The 13,148-nt window shown below is 33.4% G+C and overlaps 2 protein-coding genes and 1 long non-coding RNA gene across 6 annotated transcripts; 1 reads left to right on the top strand and 2 right to left on the bottom strand.

Moving 5' to 3' along the window:
- The first annotated feature begins 71 nt into the window (after positions 1–71).
- Positions 72–2,523, top strand: LOC108828423 (probable serine/threonine-protein kinase PBL17). The gene is made up of 6 exons (XM_018602118.2): positions 72–410; positions 589–929; positions 1,049–1,184; positions 1,298–1,434; positions 1,558–1,681; positions 1,789–2,523. The coding sequence occupies exons 1-6, from the start codon at positions 335–337 to the stop codon at positions 2,301–2,303; spliced, it is 1,329 nt and encodes a 442-aa protein (XP_018457620.2). The 5' UTR covers positions 72–334; the 3' UTR covers positions 2,304–2,523.
- LOC108828426 (uncharacterized) lies at positions 2,467–3,786 on the bottom strand. 3 transcript variants are annotated; one of them, XM_018602122.2, is made up of 3 exons: positions 3,659–3,786; positions 2,972–3,535; positions 2,467–2,775 (listed from the first exon to the last, which is right to left on the bottom strand). In XM_018602122.2, exons 2-3 carry the CDS (start codon positions 3,428–3,430, stop codon positions 2,650–2,652), a joined length of 585 nt encoding a protein of 194 aa, XP_018457624.2. In that variant the 5' UTR covers positions 3,431–3,535; positions 3,659–3,786; the 3' UTR covers positions 2,467–2,649. The 3 variants fall into 3 exon arrangements, with proteins under 3 accessions (XP_018457624.2, XP_018457623.2, XP_018457622.2); XM_018602121.2 differs by lacking the exon at positions 3,659–3,786 and having other exon boundaries at positions 2,972–3,339; positions 3,433–3,650; XM_018602120.2 differs by lacking the exon at positions 3,659–3,786 and having other exon boundaries at positions 2,972–3,650.
- A 7,937-nt stretch (positions 3,787–11,723) lies between these two features.
- On the bottom strand, positions 11,724–13,143 carry LOC130500347 (uncharacterized). 2 transcript variants are annotated; one of them, XR_008938955.1, is made up of 4 exons: positions 12,843–13,143; positions 12,338–12,562; positions 12,184–12,240; positions 11,724–12,075 (listed from the first exon to the last, which is right to left on the bottom strand). It is a non-coding gene; the product is annotated as an uncharacterized LOC130500347 (long non-coding RNA). The 2 variants fall into 2 exon arrangements; XR_008938954.1 differs by having other exon boundaries at positions 12,338–12,485; positions 12,843–13,098.
- Between the last annotated feature and the right edge of the window lie 5 nt (positions 13,144–13,148).

Genomic DNA, 13,148 nt, shown 5'->3' on the forward strand with positions numbered 1-13,148 from the left:
TGGTTAGAGCGGTTGGGAAGAGAAAGACAGGAATTAAATGGGGTTGGCTCTTCTGATTTGGCGGCTAGTCTCTAAAATTCCATCGATTCCAACGGATCATTCTCTCTCTCTACGATTATTCTTGCTTCCTTTTAATTTTGTTTCGATTAGAAAAAAAAAATTCTCTGACTCCGAGAAACCATCTACTGTATTCTCCATATTTTGTTTTAAAGTAGCCAAGTTTCTCGGAGATCGGGGGCGTTTCTTCTCGTGGATCTGTCTCAGATTTCTTCCTTAATATGGACAATGTGATGTCAATGGAATAATAATAACGCTTTTTTTCTCTAATAGTTTCATGGGGATTTGCTTTAGCGCTCAAGGACAGTTCCAATTCTCTCAAAATCAAAACTCTCACAAGAAGACACCATCAGGTATCATCAATCTTATCTAATCAGATTCATATCTCTCTCTTTTCTTTTTTTTTGTTGCTCCTAAGTTTCTATGTTTCTCTGTAGTATAGCAATTGAATTTTCATTGTAAGTTTGTAACGGTATTTAGCAAAAAAAAAAAAAAAGTTCGTAACGGTAAAACTTTAAATGATTTTCTCAGGGAAAAAATCAGCAGTGTATTATCAAATGAATACGGATTGCAAAGAGTCGTCATCATCGGTTGGTGGTGGGAAACCGAGTCCAAGCGGTTTGCCTTTGGCTCCAAAAAACATCAAAGATCTGCAGTCCAACCCTGGTTACGAGAACGTCGATATCTTCACCTACGAGGAGATGAAGTTAGCCACCAAGCAGTTCAGGCCTGATTTCATTCTCGGCGAGGGTGGTTTCGGCGTCGTCTACAAAGGTGTCGTTGATGAGAACGTGAGGGCTGGTTACAAATCCACCAAAGTTGCTATCAAAGAACTTAATCCAGAGGGGTTTCAGGGCGATCGAGAGTGGCTGGTAAAAAAAAAAAAAAAAAAATATATATATATATATATATATAATTGTGCTCCTTGTAATGTATCTCTAGAGATATATGTTTTTGATGATGATGTTCAATTTTTTTGTTGTTGTTGTAGGCTGAAGTTAACTATTTAGGACAGTTGAGTCACCCCAACTTGGTCAAGCTTATTGGCTACTGCTGTGAAGATGATCACAGGTTATTAGTCTATGAATACATGTCCTTGGGAAGCCTCGAGAAACATCTTTTTCGAAGTATGTTCAGTTTTCCTCATCATCTAAACACACATGAACTCGTTTTTGTGATAATAAAGTCTGAGTTCCTTGTCATTATTTATGCATGGCGGCTGTTATAAATGTTTTGGCAGGAGTTGGATGCACTTTGACATGGTCCAAAAGAGTGAAGATCGCTCTACACGCAGCCAAGGGTCTCGCCTTTCTTCATGGTGCTGAACGCTCCGTTATCTATCGAGATCTCAAGACTGCCAACATATTGCTCGACGAGGTCAGCTATTATTACCTCCTTTTGTTTAGAGATTACATTTAGAGTTTGTTAGTGAAGTTACAGTGACCTAGTTATTGTAACTTCTTTCGATTTGCCCCCCTGAAAGGTGTAATGCTTGTGCAGTGTTACAATGCTAAACTCGCTGACTTTGGACTAGCCAAAGATGGTCCCAGCGGAGATCAAACGCATGTGTCAACACGTGTTATGGGCACTTACGGATACGCTGCTCCTGAGTATGTTATGACAGGTCTGTCTTTTACTAATTTTCTTTCCATCAGCATTTTTCACCCATTAAACTCATAGCTGTTTCTGTCTACCAGTTTTTAAAGTCAAATTTGTGATTCTTGTAATTAGGACATTTGACATCAAGAAGTGATGTTTATGGATTTGGGGTACTTCTCCTTGAGATGCTCCTTGGGAAGAGGGCCATGGACAAAAGCAGACCTTGCCGGGAGCATAACTTGGTTGAGTGGGCAAGACCGCTACTCAACCACAACAAAAAGCTTTTGAGGATCATAGACCCTCGAATGGATGGGCAGTACACCACCAAGGCGTTGATGAAAGTAGCCGATTTGGCGTACCAATGCCTAAGCCAAAACCCGAAAGGAAGGCCCCTCATGAGTCATGTGGTAGAAGTCCTGGAGACTCTCAAGGAGGACGGTAATGGTCAGGAGGAAGTCATGGCTAATCTCCATAGCAGAGGCAAGTCTGTAACTTTATACGAAGCAGCTCCTAGTGATTCCCAAGGCACAAGAAACGTTGATGGAGAGAGGAGGAGAAGACCGGAAAGTGGTAGAAGCAAGAGCGAAGCCGACCGATATGTTTCTGATCTTGTTTCAGACTCTGATCCGGAATCTACCAAAGTTTAAAGACTCAAGACAGGAAAGATTCACAAGTGATTTATGATCAAGAAAGGTAGCAGAGTTGGGTTAAGTGTATAAATAAATAAGCTGAGTCTTCGTTTTGGGATCTTCTTTTATCTTTTTGGGGGATTACGAATATTAATTAGTGCAATATGCAATTTGATCAACCTTTGAAATTCAAATGAATTTTTTGATCAAAGAAAATGGTATCTACTATTTGACAAAATGATTGCATAACTTGGTAAACTACTATGCATTGCATAGCAATATAGCACATGATAGGAGAAAAGACGCTGTACAGGCATGCATCTCTGTTCTTTTGGTAGATGAAAACATTGTATGATCCAGATTCTCATCTAAGGCTCAAAACTGGCCATGCACCAGGAGCTGGCAGAGCAGGGCGGATCACAGGGACCCTTCTTACCTCTGTGAATGCTTGGTTGAGTCGAGCTGCCTGACTCATCACCTGGGACACCTTCTGCACAGATTATAAACAAACCAAGATGAGGAAAACTTCAAATCTCAGCCTTCCAAAATAGGACGGTGAAGTAGAAATTCTACAGCTAAAGATAGAGTAAGTTTACTTTGCATCAATGTATAACATAGAGTAAAGCTGAGTCCTAAAACGAATCAATCTAAGCAAAATGATTAACACAAATCAACTTTAACGTTACCGTATAGTCGATAGCAACTTTAAGATGAATCCTTTGAGGTTTGTTTTTAGTGTTGTGGAGTCTGCGTCCCAAGAGAAGAAAACCCACGAGAGCTGCAGCCATGGAGAGAGACCAGACAGGACGAATCCTAAAAGCAGAGTAGTTGACAAGCACAAATGGCATCTTCCACCAAACAGTCTCTCTGCTTTTGCTCTCATCACCACATCCCACAGCCACAGCACCCCCTCCACTTTCCCTATCAGATCCAATCTCCTCTTCACCATAAACAATCCCAGAATCTCTAGAAACGAGTTGTTTTCCCCCTGAATCAGAGCACGAGTTGCTCCCATCCTCAATAGGTTCTCCACCATCCGCAACTTGGAGATGTTCTGTTTCCGACAAACACTCGGTTGCGTCATCAATATGAGATTCATCATCGATGCTCTGATTATCGGGAGAGAAATGATGAGAGAGAATCATACCATCATCGATTACACTTGAACTCCACGATTCCTTCTCCAATGCGATTGAATCAGTTGGTTCGGTGTCGGAGCCATGCACAAGCTCCCAATCGAGCAACTCTGCCTCCATAACAATCAAACCGAATCGAAGATTTCAAATTTAGAGCGGTTGATTATGATCAGAATAGCCGACTGTGTCTCTTTATCCACTCAAATGATGAACACGTGGAGGTATATAATTCGTTACCTGTCAATGCATGCGTCTTCAAGTCTTCATCTAGATTCGCGACACGGCATTTATGTGTAAAGGTAAGGTCACAAGTATGGTATAATTCGCTGTGTCTCCACCTAATTCAATCTTCTTCTTCTTTTTTTTTTTATTATGAGCAGTAAGGGCCCGTAAATTGTTCTGGACGTCGATTTGGCACTAATTATATGGCCTAAAAAAAAATTTTACTTACTTTTATATTTTTAAAATTTGGTTCAGATTCAGTGTAGTTTTCTTTTTTTCAAATTTGGTTCAGATATATTAACATCGCAAAACCAATTAAACTTTTTAGAACTCTGGACTCAAATCTAACTTTTATTTTGGTTATCGAATACTTGTTTATAAGTTAAACAAGGAGAATTGAGTTTCTCTTTTGTGTAAGAAGATGAGCTTTTGGTCCATTCGCGATTGGCCATAAGGAAACAGTGAAGAAGCCCAGTAAACAAAAAACTGACCCGGTCAATCAGTAACCCCTCGGTGCACGCACGTAAAGAAAAGGCATCTAAAAATGTAGGTTGAACTGACTATCGATCGTAGGCATGAACCTAGGCAATCAATAGTACAATGATGATCACCGAACCGACTTTCTGACACCACAACAACTACGAAGCAGGGAAGTGAGATCGAAAAGAGTATAAATAAGAGAAGCATTCAATGAAAAAATATACACAGAAAAATACCGGAGAAAACTCGAGAGAGAAACTAAAAGAGAGAAATAGCTCTGATGACGAGTTAGTCTTAGAACGACGAGTTCTTTCTTTGTATTCTCATTCGGCTTTTTGCTTACGCTTCATTAAACGAAACATTTAGCCCTCTTAATCTCATTTGATATCTGATTGATATATTCCAAACCTCCATTACCGGATTTAGGATTTAACAATTAGCGTCCACCGTAAGGCCGTAAAGGTTTCTAATGCACGAAGTTCACAAAGCAACCGCACGAAGTTCACAAAGCAACCGCACGAATGTCCACCTCATCCAGCAGTCAGCCTCCAACAAAGGCAATCGAGCGGCAATCCTCGAACGCTGCAACATACAACACAGTAGAAACCGATAAGAGCAGCCATATAAACCCCAGAAGCGCGCGCCCACCTACCAATGCCCCTATGGACATCATGCTTTCCAATGCTAGAAACGCTTCCACCATGACGCCTTCCACGGCACGAACAAACCATCCCAACGAATCTACAATAAGTCGGACTCATCCAGCACAAGCGACTTAATACCTAACAGAACCTCAAAATTCCTGTGCGCCTGGAAAGGACTTGCCAAGCGCCGACCTCTCAGCCGTACTGCAATCCCTGGTCGAAAAAGTAGACAAGCTCTCAGCCACCACATTCTCCACTAGGTTGGCTAGCGGTGAAAGAAGAATGTCCATGTACAAAACCCAGTAATGTTCCGCACTTTCCTGTCTGTTTTTCTCGGTCTACCTCTTCTATTCTTCTCCAGCTCACTTCCATGTTCATGTTCAAGCCGCCGGCTGAGTTTTGTTGGTACTGCTGTGGTGGTGGCGACTCTGATCGCGGGCTTGTAGAAAGTGTTTCTATCAGTTGTTTGGGATTGTGGTGATGAGTGGTCGGGTACAATCAAGTGATTATTTAGAGGAAGAAAAAAAAGTAGAATAGAGAAACTTATGAGCTAATCTATTCTATTAATTCTCCTGTATGACCAGTTGATATATGTTGTGTCCATTTTTTTATTTATTTAAAGAATCACTTATTATTCTCTTTATATAACTATATCTAAACACTAACCACTAACCACGTTATAATTATTTGTGCCAGAAACAGTTTTCACTTATTCTTTGTCTATAACCAAAACAGTTACGTTTCTTCTTACAAAAATATGTTAAGATTATTGATTTTTGATGAACACACAATATTTTAGGATTGAACCCAATTACAGAAACCCAGATATATTCTTGGAATCTCAATTGAACCTGCTAATAAAAGTTTTTTTTGCAGGGTTTGTCAATCCGACGATAGTGATGAAGCTTTCTATCTTATATATTCTGTTGGGATCTTCTCTCATCTAGGAATAGTGATGCGTTCGCCCCTCCTTGGATGATGAATCGAGCAGTATGTCTCCTTCATCTCTTTTCCAAGTGGTCGCTGCAAGCTTTGTGGACCGAAAGCGTGAAGCTTGGATCGAGGAACTCAAAGCGAGCAAGCCACACTTCTGCTTATAGGTCGATTCGTCGTCTCGGGGAAGAGGGAGAGCGAGCTTCAGCCAAGAAGACCACGTCGAGCACTCCGTCTTCACCGCAGCGAGCGCCCTGCAATTCTCGATCTGGCTATGGCCGATTTCTGTATTTTTGCACACTTAATCCCTGAGATTTTGACAGTTTACGGTTTGACCCCAATACTTCCATTTGTTGCAGAAATGTCCTAGAATTTGCCTTAGAATTATTGATTGTGCATAGCCACTAAATCTAAAATCTACTTTTAAATATATAAACTAGCATGTAATATATACACACTAAATCTACTTTTGAATATATAAACTATCATGTAATATATTACTACCAATTAATAAAATAAATATTTGTAACCTCCGTTATGATTCCAAAATTTTCGGATCCACTTCTCTCTTATACATACTATAGTCAATGGTACATAATGTCCGTGAGTATAATGTTTGTAAATGTAGAAATAAATGCTTAATATTAGGTCGACTAATATATATTTAATAATTAATTTTAAGTGATCTTATTCTTCATTGATCCATGCAACAGTATAATTGACACGGGTTTCTTATCATCTAATATATTTTACCCATGTAAAAAATTAAAAAATATATTAAATCATAAGCAAAAATACAAAATTGCGAACTATATCAAATAAATTTGGTTTATTTCTATTGAAAAAATTGGTTTGTTGGAATAATAAAATATTAAAATTTTAAAATTCTTTTTATTTTTGACAATTTTTACACAAACCTAACAATAATAGTAAATATAATATATATTAAAATATTTGAAGCTGATTTTTATCTTATATTACTTTATTCAAATTTGTTCATGTCTAATGCAAATCTATTTACATCAATATAAAGTATGTCAACTTACATTTTGTAATCATATTTACATATGTTTTAGCAAGAATACAATTGAACACAATTTTTTTCAAAGATCATTATCACACTGTAAAAATATAACTAAAATCTCAGTCCAAGAAATTGAGATTTGTTCAACCAGACATTAATTTATTCAAATTGTAAATATTTTACACATACATTAAATTTATAAATTAACAAAGTACATGATATTAGGTTTTAACAGGCTTTAAATGGACTTTAATAGAATCAATATTCTTATAAACTCATTTAGTTTAACGGGTTTTAAATAGGTTATTCGATTAAGAATTTTTTATTAAATGTGATTTTACTTAAAGTTAGTAAAGACCATATTAACTCATTTACATATATATGTATATATATAAAACAAAATATATTAAAAATTATTTTCACATTTTCAAAAAAATTTGTTCGGTCTTCGGTGCGGGTTGAATTTGATATTGGTTTTCGGATATAACACGTTAAGAACCGTTCGAGTATATAGATCATCTTTAATAGAATATGTGACTTTGATTTTTGAGTCGATTCCGAGTCGGTTTTTTGGGACGAATATTCATGATTAATTATGTTAAGTAACTAATAAGAAAATATAATATGCTGCCAGCTTTATGAATAAAATTTTAAAATTGTTTCCAAAATGCATATGACACAAGTGTATAGTTATACAATTTGACATATTTAATATAGTTACTAAAATCATATTAAATTAAATTAATATCAAACACGAATATGATTACAAAAAATACAAATATAAAAATTAAATTTCTAAAAAAATTAAAATAAAAATATACCCGCCCTTTGAAGGACGGGTCAAAATCTAGTGAGCTTGTTTAGAACTCGTATCTTCTTTGATTTCAAATAATTGGAAAAATAAAAAAGAAACAGAAGATAAAGTAGATATAGATGTTATTGCTAATAAGAGAGAAATATAATTTTTTCTTGATTTTATAAATTGTATGGCTGAATTTTTTCCAACAAAATCTTCAAAATCTTCACATAATAGTTAATAAATCTTGTGCTACTTACAAATCTACAATATTTAAACCAGAAAAACATTCTCAAAGGCTTTGGAGGTAATTTTGTATGTTCTGATACCACAATAACATCCAACTTTTCACTGTTTTTGGCATTCTAATAAGAGAAATTCTTGGGTTCACCCCTAGAGTGAACCTTTAGGTTGACCCAGCCAATAGGATTTCGTTATTTCATATCCAGTATCTTTTAAAAAAGGAAACAAAATATTATCAAGTTTTATTATATTTTAAAATAAAAATAAAAATAAATAAAAAATAATAATAATTGCAAACAAAAACACATTTAAAAAAATATCTTTTTAATACCGTCAATCAACACTGAACCCTAAATCCTAAATCCTAAACCCTTGGGTAAATCCTAAGTCTTTGGTAAATCCAAAACACATGGATAAGTTCTAAATCCTAGAGTTTATGATTTATCCAAGGGTTTAGGGTTTACCCAAGGGTTTAGGGTTTACCCAAGGGTTTAGGGTTTAGTATTTAGGGTTTAGGGTTTAGTATTTAGGGTTTAGTATTTTGCTGATTGTGTTAAAAGTATATTTTAAAAAAATCAAAAGATTTAGGATTTATCCAAGGGTTTACCATGGGTTTAGGGTTTATGATTTAGGGTTTTAGGGTTTAGTGTTTTGTTGACGGTATTTTAAATATAAAATCTTTTTTTGCTACTACTATTATTTATTATTTATTTTTATTTTAAAAACATAATAAAACTTGACAATATTTTGTTTCCTTTTTTAAAAAATATTGAATATGAAATAACGAAATTCTATTGGTTGGGCGAACCTAAATGTTCACTCTAGGGGTGAACCCAAGTATTTCTCTTCTGATAATATCACTATCTTTCCTTGATTTTAAGCCAATTAACTCTGGTTTGAAAAATATAAATAAACACTTATATTTCTAGTGTTAACTAGTCTAGATTTAGAGTTTAGATTTGTAGGGTGGGGTGGAAGATGGGGTTTAGGATTTTTAAAAAGTAATGAACAAATACTTACAATTTAAAGTAAGAATTTTTAAAATAGCTTCAAAGATAACTTTTTGAATTTCAAAAAAAAAATTGAAAAAATTATAAGAATTAAGAATCTAAAAATTAATAATTCGAAACCTATATTTTAATTATTTACTTATATCTATAAAGTGATGATCGAAGTTTGCCTATTTAATAAAACCTCGTACTTTATACATTTGTGAAAATATCCCTCTAATGAAAATAAACATGAATAATAATAAAAATGAGGTAAAATCAGAATTCTCTATTTAGAATTCAGATGAAAATTTATTCATAATCAAGCTTAAAATGAAATCGTCATAACAACAGAAAAGAACTAAATATTTGACCAAATATACAATAAATCGAGTATTTGACTTAATTAACCATGTAATATTATACGTATTGAAGGTACTAATTAGGATCTTTAAGTATTTCAAGAACTTATTCTGGATCTGTGTTTCAGGTTTTTGAAGTTTTTGGTTTTTTCAAATATCCGTTCGAATTTAGGTAAAACCGTTCGGATCTTCAGTTTTGATTTAGTTTTGATCTTTTAGATATAGGTATATAAACTATTCAGAAATCTATAAGATCATATTTTGTTTTGGTTTGATGGTTTCATTACTATTTAGGTCGGGTAACTAAATAAAAACTATAAATTACTTGAAACATTCAAATCAAGTTATAGTTTAAGTTTAGGGTAGATAATATCTATAAATTTTGTTTCAATACATTATTCATTTTGCTTAGATAAAACATTTAGATTCTTTAACCATGTAGAACAAAACACATACTAATATGCAGTATCCTTTCAAAATGAATCCGATCATAAATTCAAAAAAAATTAGAAGACAAGTATTATTATCCAATCCGGTATATATATGTACATTTAAATAATTATATATATTAGAGTTAAATAATTTCGAGTCTTGCTATTAATTAGAATGCTTTGCCTATATAGTTGATACTATATTGTATAATTTTCTATACAAGTATAACTATTTTTTCCTACATAAATTTACAAATTTTAATTATTATTCTTTACAATTATTGGCAACATATAGAATATAGTTATTATTTACTTCTAAAATTTCACTAAATTTATTATTTAGTTATTACATATTTGAAAATTTCACTAAATTTTTCCTGTTTTATTAATTCTTCGTTAAAAATAGTTTATTTATTTATTTTATGATTCTAATTGAATATCTAGTTAAAAATACATATTTTACCAGGATATTCAGACATCAATTTTCCAAGTGATGTCACAAAAATAATTGAATCATAAAATTACATATATGTAGAAAAATAAAATAAAACTTCGGATATCTGATTTGTGTACCGCTCAAAGTTTAACCATGAACATTTATGTTTAACTATTTCACACATATTAGTAAATAATAAATCTGTTATTTTATTTAATATTTTTTAGTTTTTAAAATAAAGTTTTACCAATCATAATTTTACATTTTATTTGATGCTTTTGTTTCAAAGATAAATGGATTAAACTATATTGTAAAACATCATTTTCAAATACAACTAGGGGTGTTCCGGCGCTACGCGCCGGGTTGAGACGTTTTATTTTCTAATGATTTCATTTTGTTTATTTATTTCATTTGTTAGTTGTTAGTGCATATATTTTAATCTGTTTTTTTAATCGTAAGTAGGTGATAGTTGCACCAAAATAAATATAGAAGAATTTTAAACGTTGATGTTCCGAAGAGAAAATAATATAAATAAACTATTTTTGTTTGTATTGTGAGTATCTTGATTTTATAAATTATTCTTTGGTTTTGTGTATGAGTTCAAAGTTCTAAGTTGGGTAAGGTTAAAGAGTTATGTTTTATTGATGGTGAATTTTAGTTATTTATTCTCTTGATTATCTTTTACATTTTGTTATAAGGATCATTTGCATAGGAGCCTTTGCATAATTGTCTATTTGTTTTCGTTAGATTATCTGTAATATTCAATATTATGTGTAGATTAGTGAGTAAGCATATTAATTTTCGTTATTTGTATTGATGTTACATTATATTAATAATTTAATGATTTTTTTTTCCAGTTAAGGGAAGATATTTGTATTTTTCATTTTATATGTTTCTTTGGGTGCTCAGTTTTAAAACGGTGGACATATAATTAAGGCTTCTTGGCAGTTAAGAATTTCGAGTCCTAGTTTATAAATGAACTAGGGTCGGCCCGCCCTACGGGCGGGATGACAATTAACAAATAGTTTAAGTAATTAGAATAAATATTTAATATAATTCTTATTATTTAGAAATATACATATTAGTTAAATTTTGTACATGTTATTGTATATGAAGATTAAATAAATCAAGTTATCTGAAAAATTAGTTATGATTTTTAAAACAATATTACTGTTTATTTTTTAAAATATGATTTTCTTTTTTCTTGCTAAAAGGTTCAAGACGATTTTATTTTGGTAAATGATCTATGTTTTAATTATATATTAAGAGTTGGATGTGGCATTACATAATTTCTCGTGAGTTTCTGTAGTTAGGTGATCATACAAAACTCATGAGGTTCTTTTTTCATTGTTAGTAGAAAAGAAACAAACTTGTAAAGAAATTTACATAATTTTTTTGTTTAATTTTATATACTTAAATGGACTATCTTATGTATTACATAACTTTTTCTTTAATTTTTTGTTTAATTTTATCTTTTGTTTTACAGTAGATTATTGGTAAAATTTTGTATGAGTTAAAATGTATAATCTATTTATAAAATTATTTATGTAATATTTAGATATGGTCTGTTTAGTTTCTGGTCTGTTTTGATCGGCCATTGATCTGATCTTAAACTTGTTTGGCTACCTTGTTCAGTTTGTAAGCTGGCTGTGTGACTTTTGTTTATCTCTATGACTTTTATAATTGCCAGGATTACGAATGAGTATCATCTTTATGTAGTAATATGTATCACTTGTGTTCGATTAGTAATAGAATTCCATGCCATTGGCAATGTCATATTATAAGGTCGAATAAACTAAACTCAAATGCTCATCAGAATACAAGTTTTCACACACCAAGTTACTGAATCTCAAAGTAGAACAGAACACTAAAGTTCTTTTATTTAACTAAAATACTGAAAAGTGCTATGCCATCAAAAATAAAATTCAAAAGCTTTGAAGGTTTTGTTTTAAGACCTTGGCTTCTCCTTCTTGTCCTTGTACAGAGAAGGGAGTAAAACACCAGAAACTTTGACGAATGGACCTTGCACCTTACTCTTGGAATATCTCCCACAGCATGACCCTTACGCCCAAATCCAGAGATCAAAACCTCGTCCTGCAAACAACATAACACAAAACATGAATTTAACCTTTGACAAAACTAATCATAAATGGTTACAAAAAGCTTTATTCTTTCAGCTATCGTTGGGGACAAAGAAGCAACCTTCTTTCCATTCTTGACAAGTTGTACTCTAGCACACTTACATATACCAGAGTTTGGCTGCTTAGCACAAACAGACAGAGAATCGCTCATCATCAACAATGTCCACACCAAAAAAAAAAAAAAAACAGAAAAAGAAGCAGATTCTATGTCTTACATGAGCTCAAGGACGATTCATTTGGCGTGAGAAGCTCCGGCCAAGGGCTCATATTTCCTTGGTGAGCCTTCTTTAGCTCTTGTCTGACAACCTCTGCTTTTTCCTGTGCACTTTTTGAAAACATGCAGATCCCATATCTCTTCGCTTTCTGTATCATATCATCACCAGATACAACAATAAAAAGACCAGAAAGAACATCAAAACTCCATCTCAGATTCATCATGGCTACATCACAAAATAATCAATTCAAGCTTAGAGATCATAAAATAGAAAGCTTTCATAAACGTACAACACAATCCAGTCATCTAACACACTAAATCTCCATATTGACAAACAAAATTAGTAGGTAGCAGCATAGTGTGAACATTAAATATCTAAAATCCAACATATAAAACAAACTAATTAACAACACAATGAGAATACAACTACCAAGCATGGAAGAGATGAGTAGAAGAGAGGTATGGAGATTGCGATTCACAGAGGAGAGATTGTAACATATTTATACCTGATTTCGCCGACGTACAGAGCAATCGAAGGTCTCGTAGTGGGCTTACAAATTAAGAGAATTTAATACGGAAAATCACAACGCATACTGTTACAGAAAGCTGAATCGTCCCTTCTGCCGATCAGAGAGAAGCGAAGAACACGAAGATGCGCTCCAATCCAGATTAGGGTATGAAGCCCAATCGAAACCCATAAGAAAGATGGATTACGCAAAAGCCCAACAAAAAAAATTAAATGAAACGCATAGTTTTACTCGACAGAGACACGTGTCAGTCGCTGGGAGACTGAATTTCCAGCCTATCATCCT

The sequence above is a fragment of the Raphanus sativus genome, chromosome 9 (genome assembly GCF_000801105.2).
Source record: "Raphanus sativus cultivar WK10039 chromosome 9, ASM80110v3, whole genome shotgun sequence".
NCBI lineage: Eukaryota > Viridiplantae > Streptophyta > Magnoliopsida > Brassicales > Brassicaceae > Raphanus > Raphanus sativus.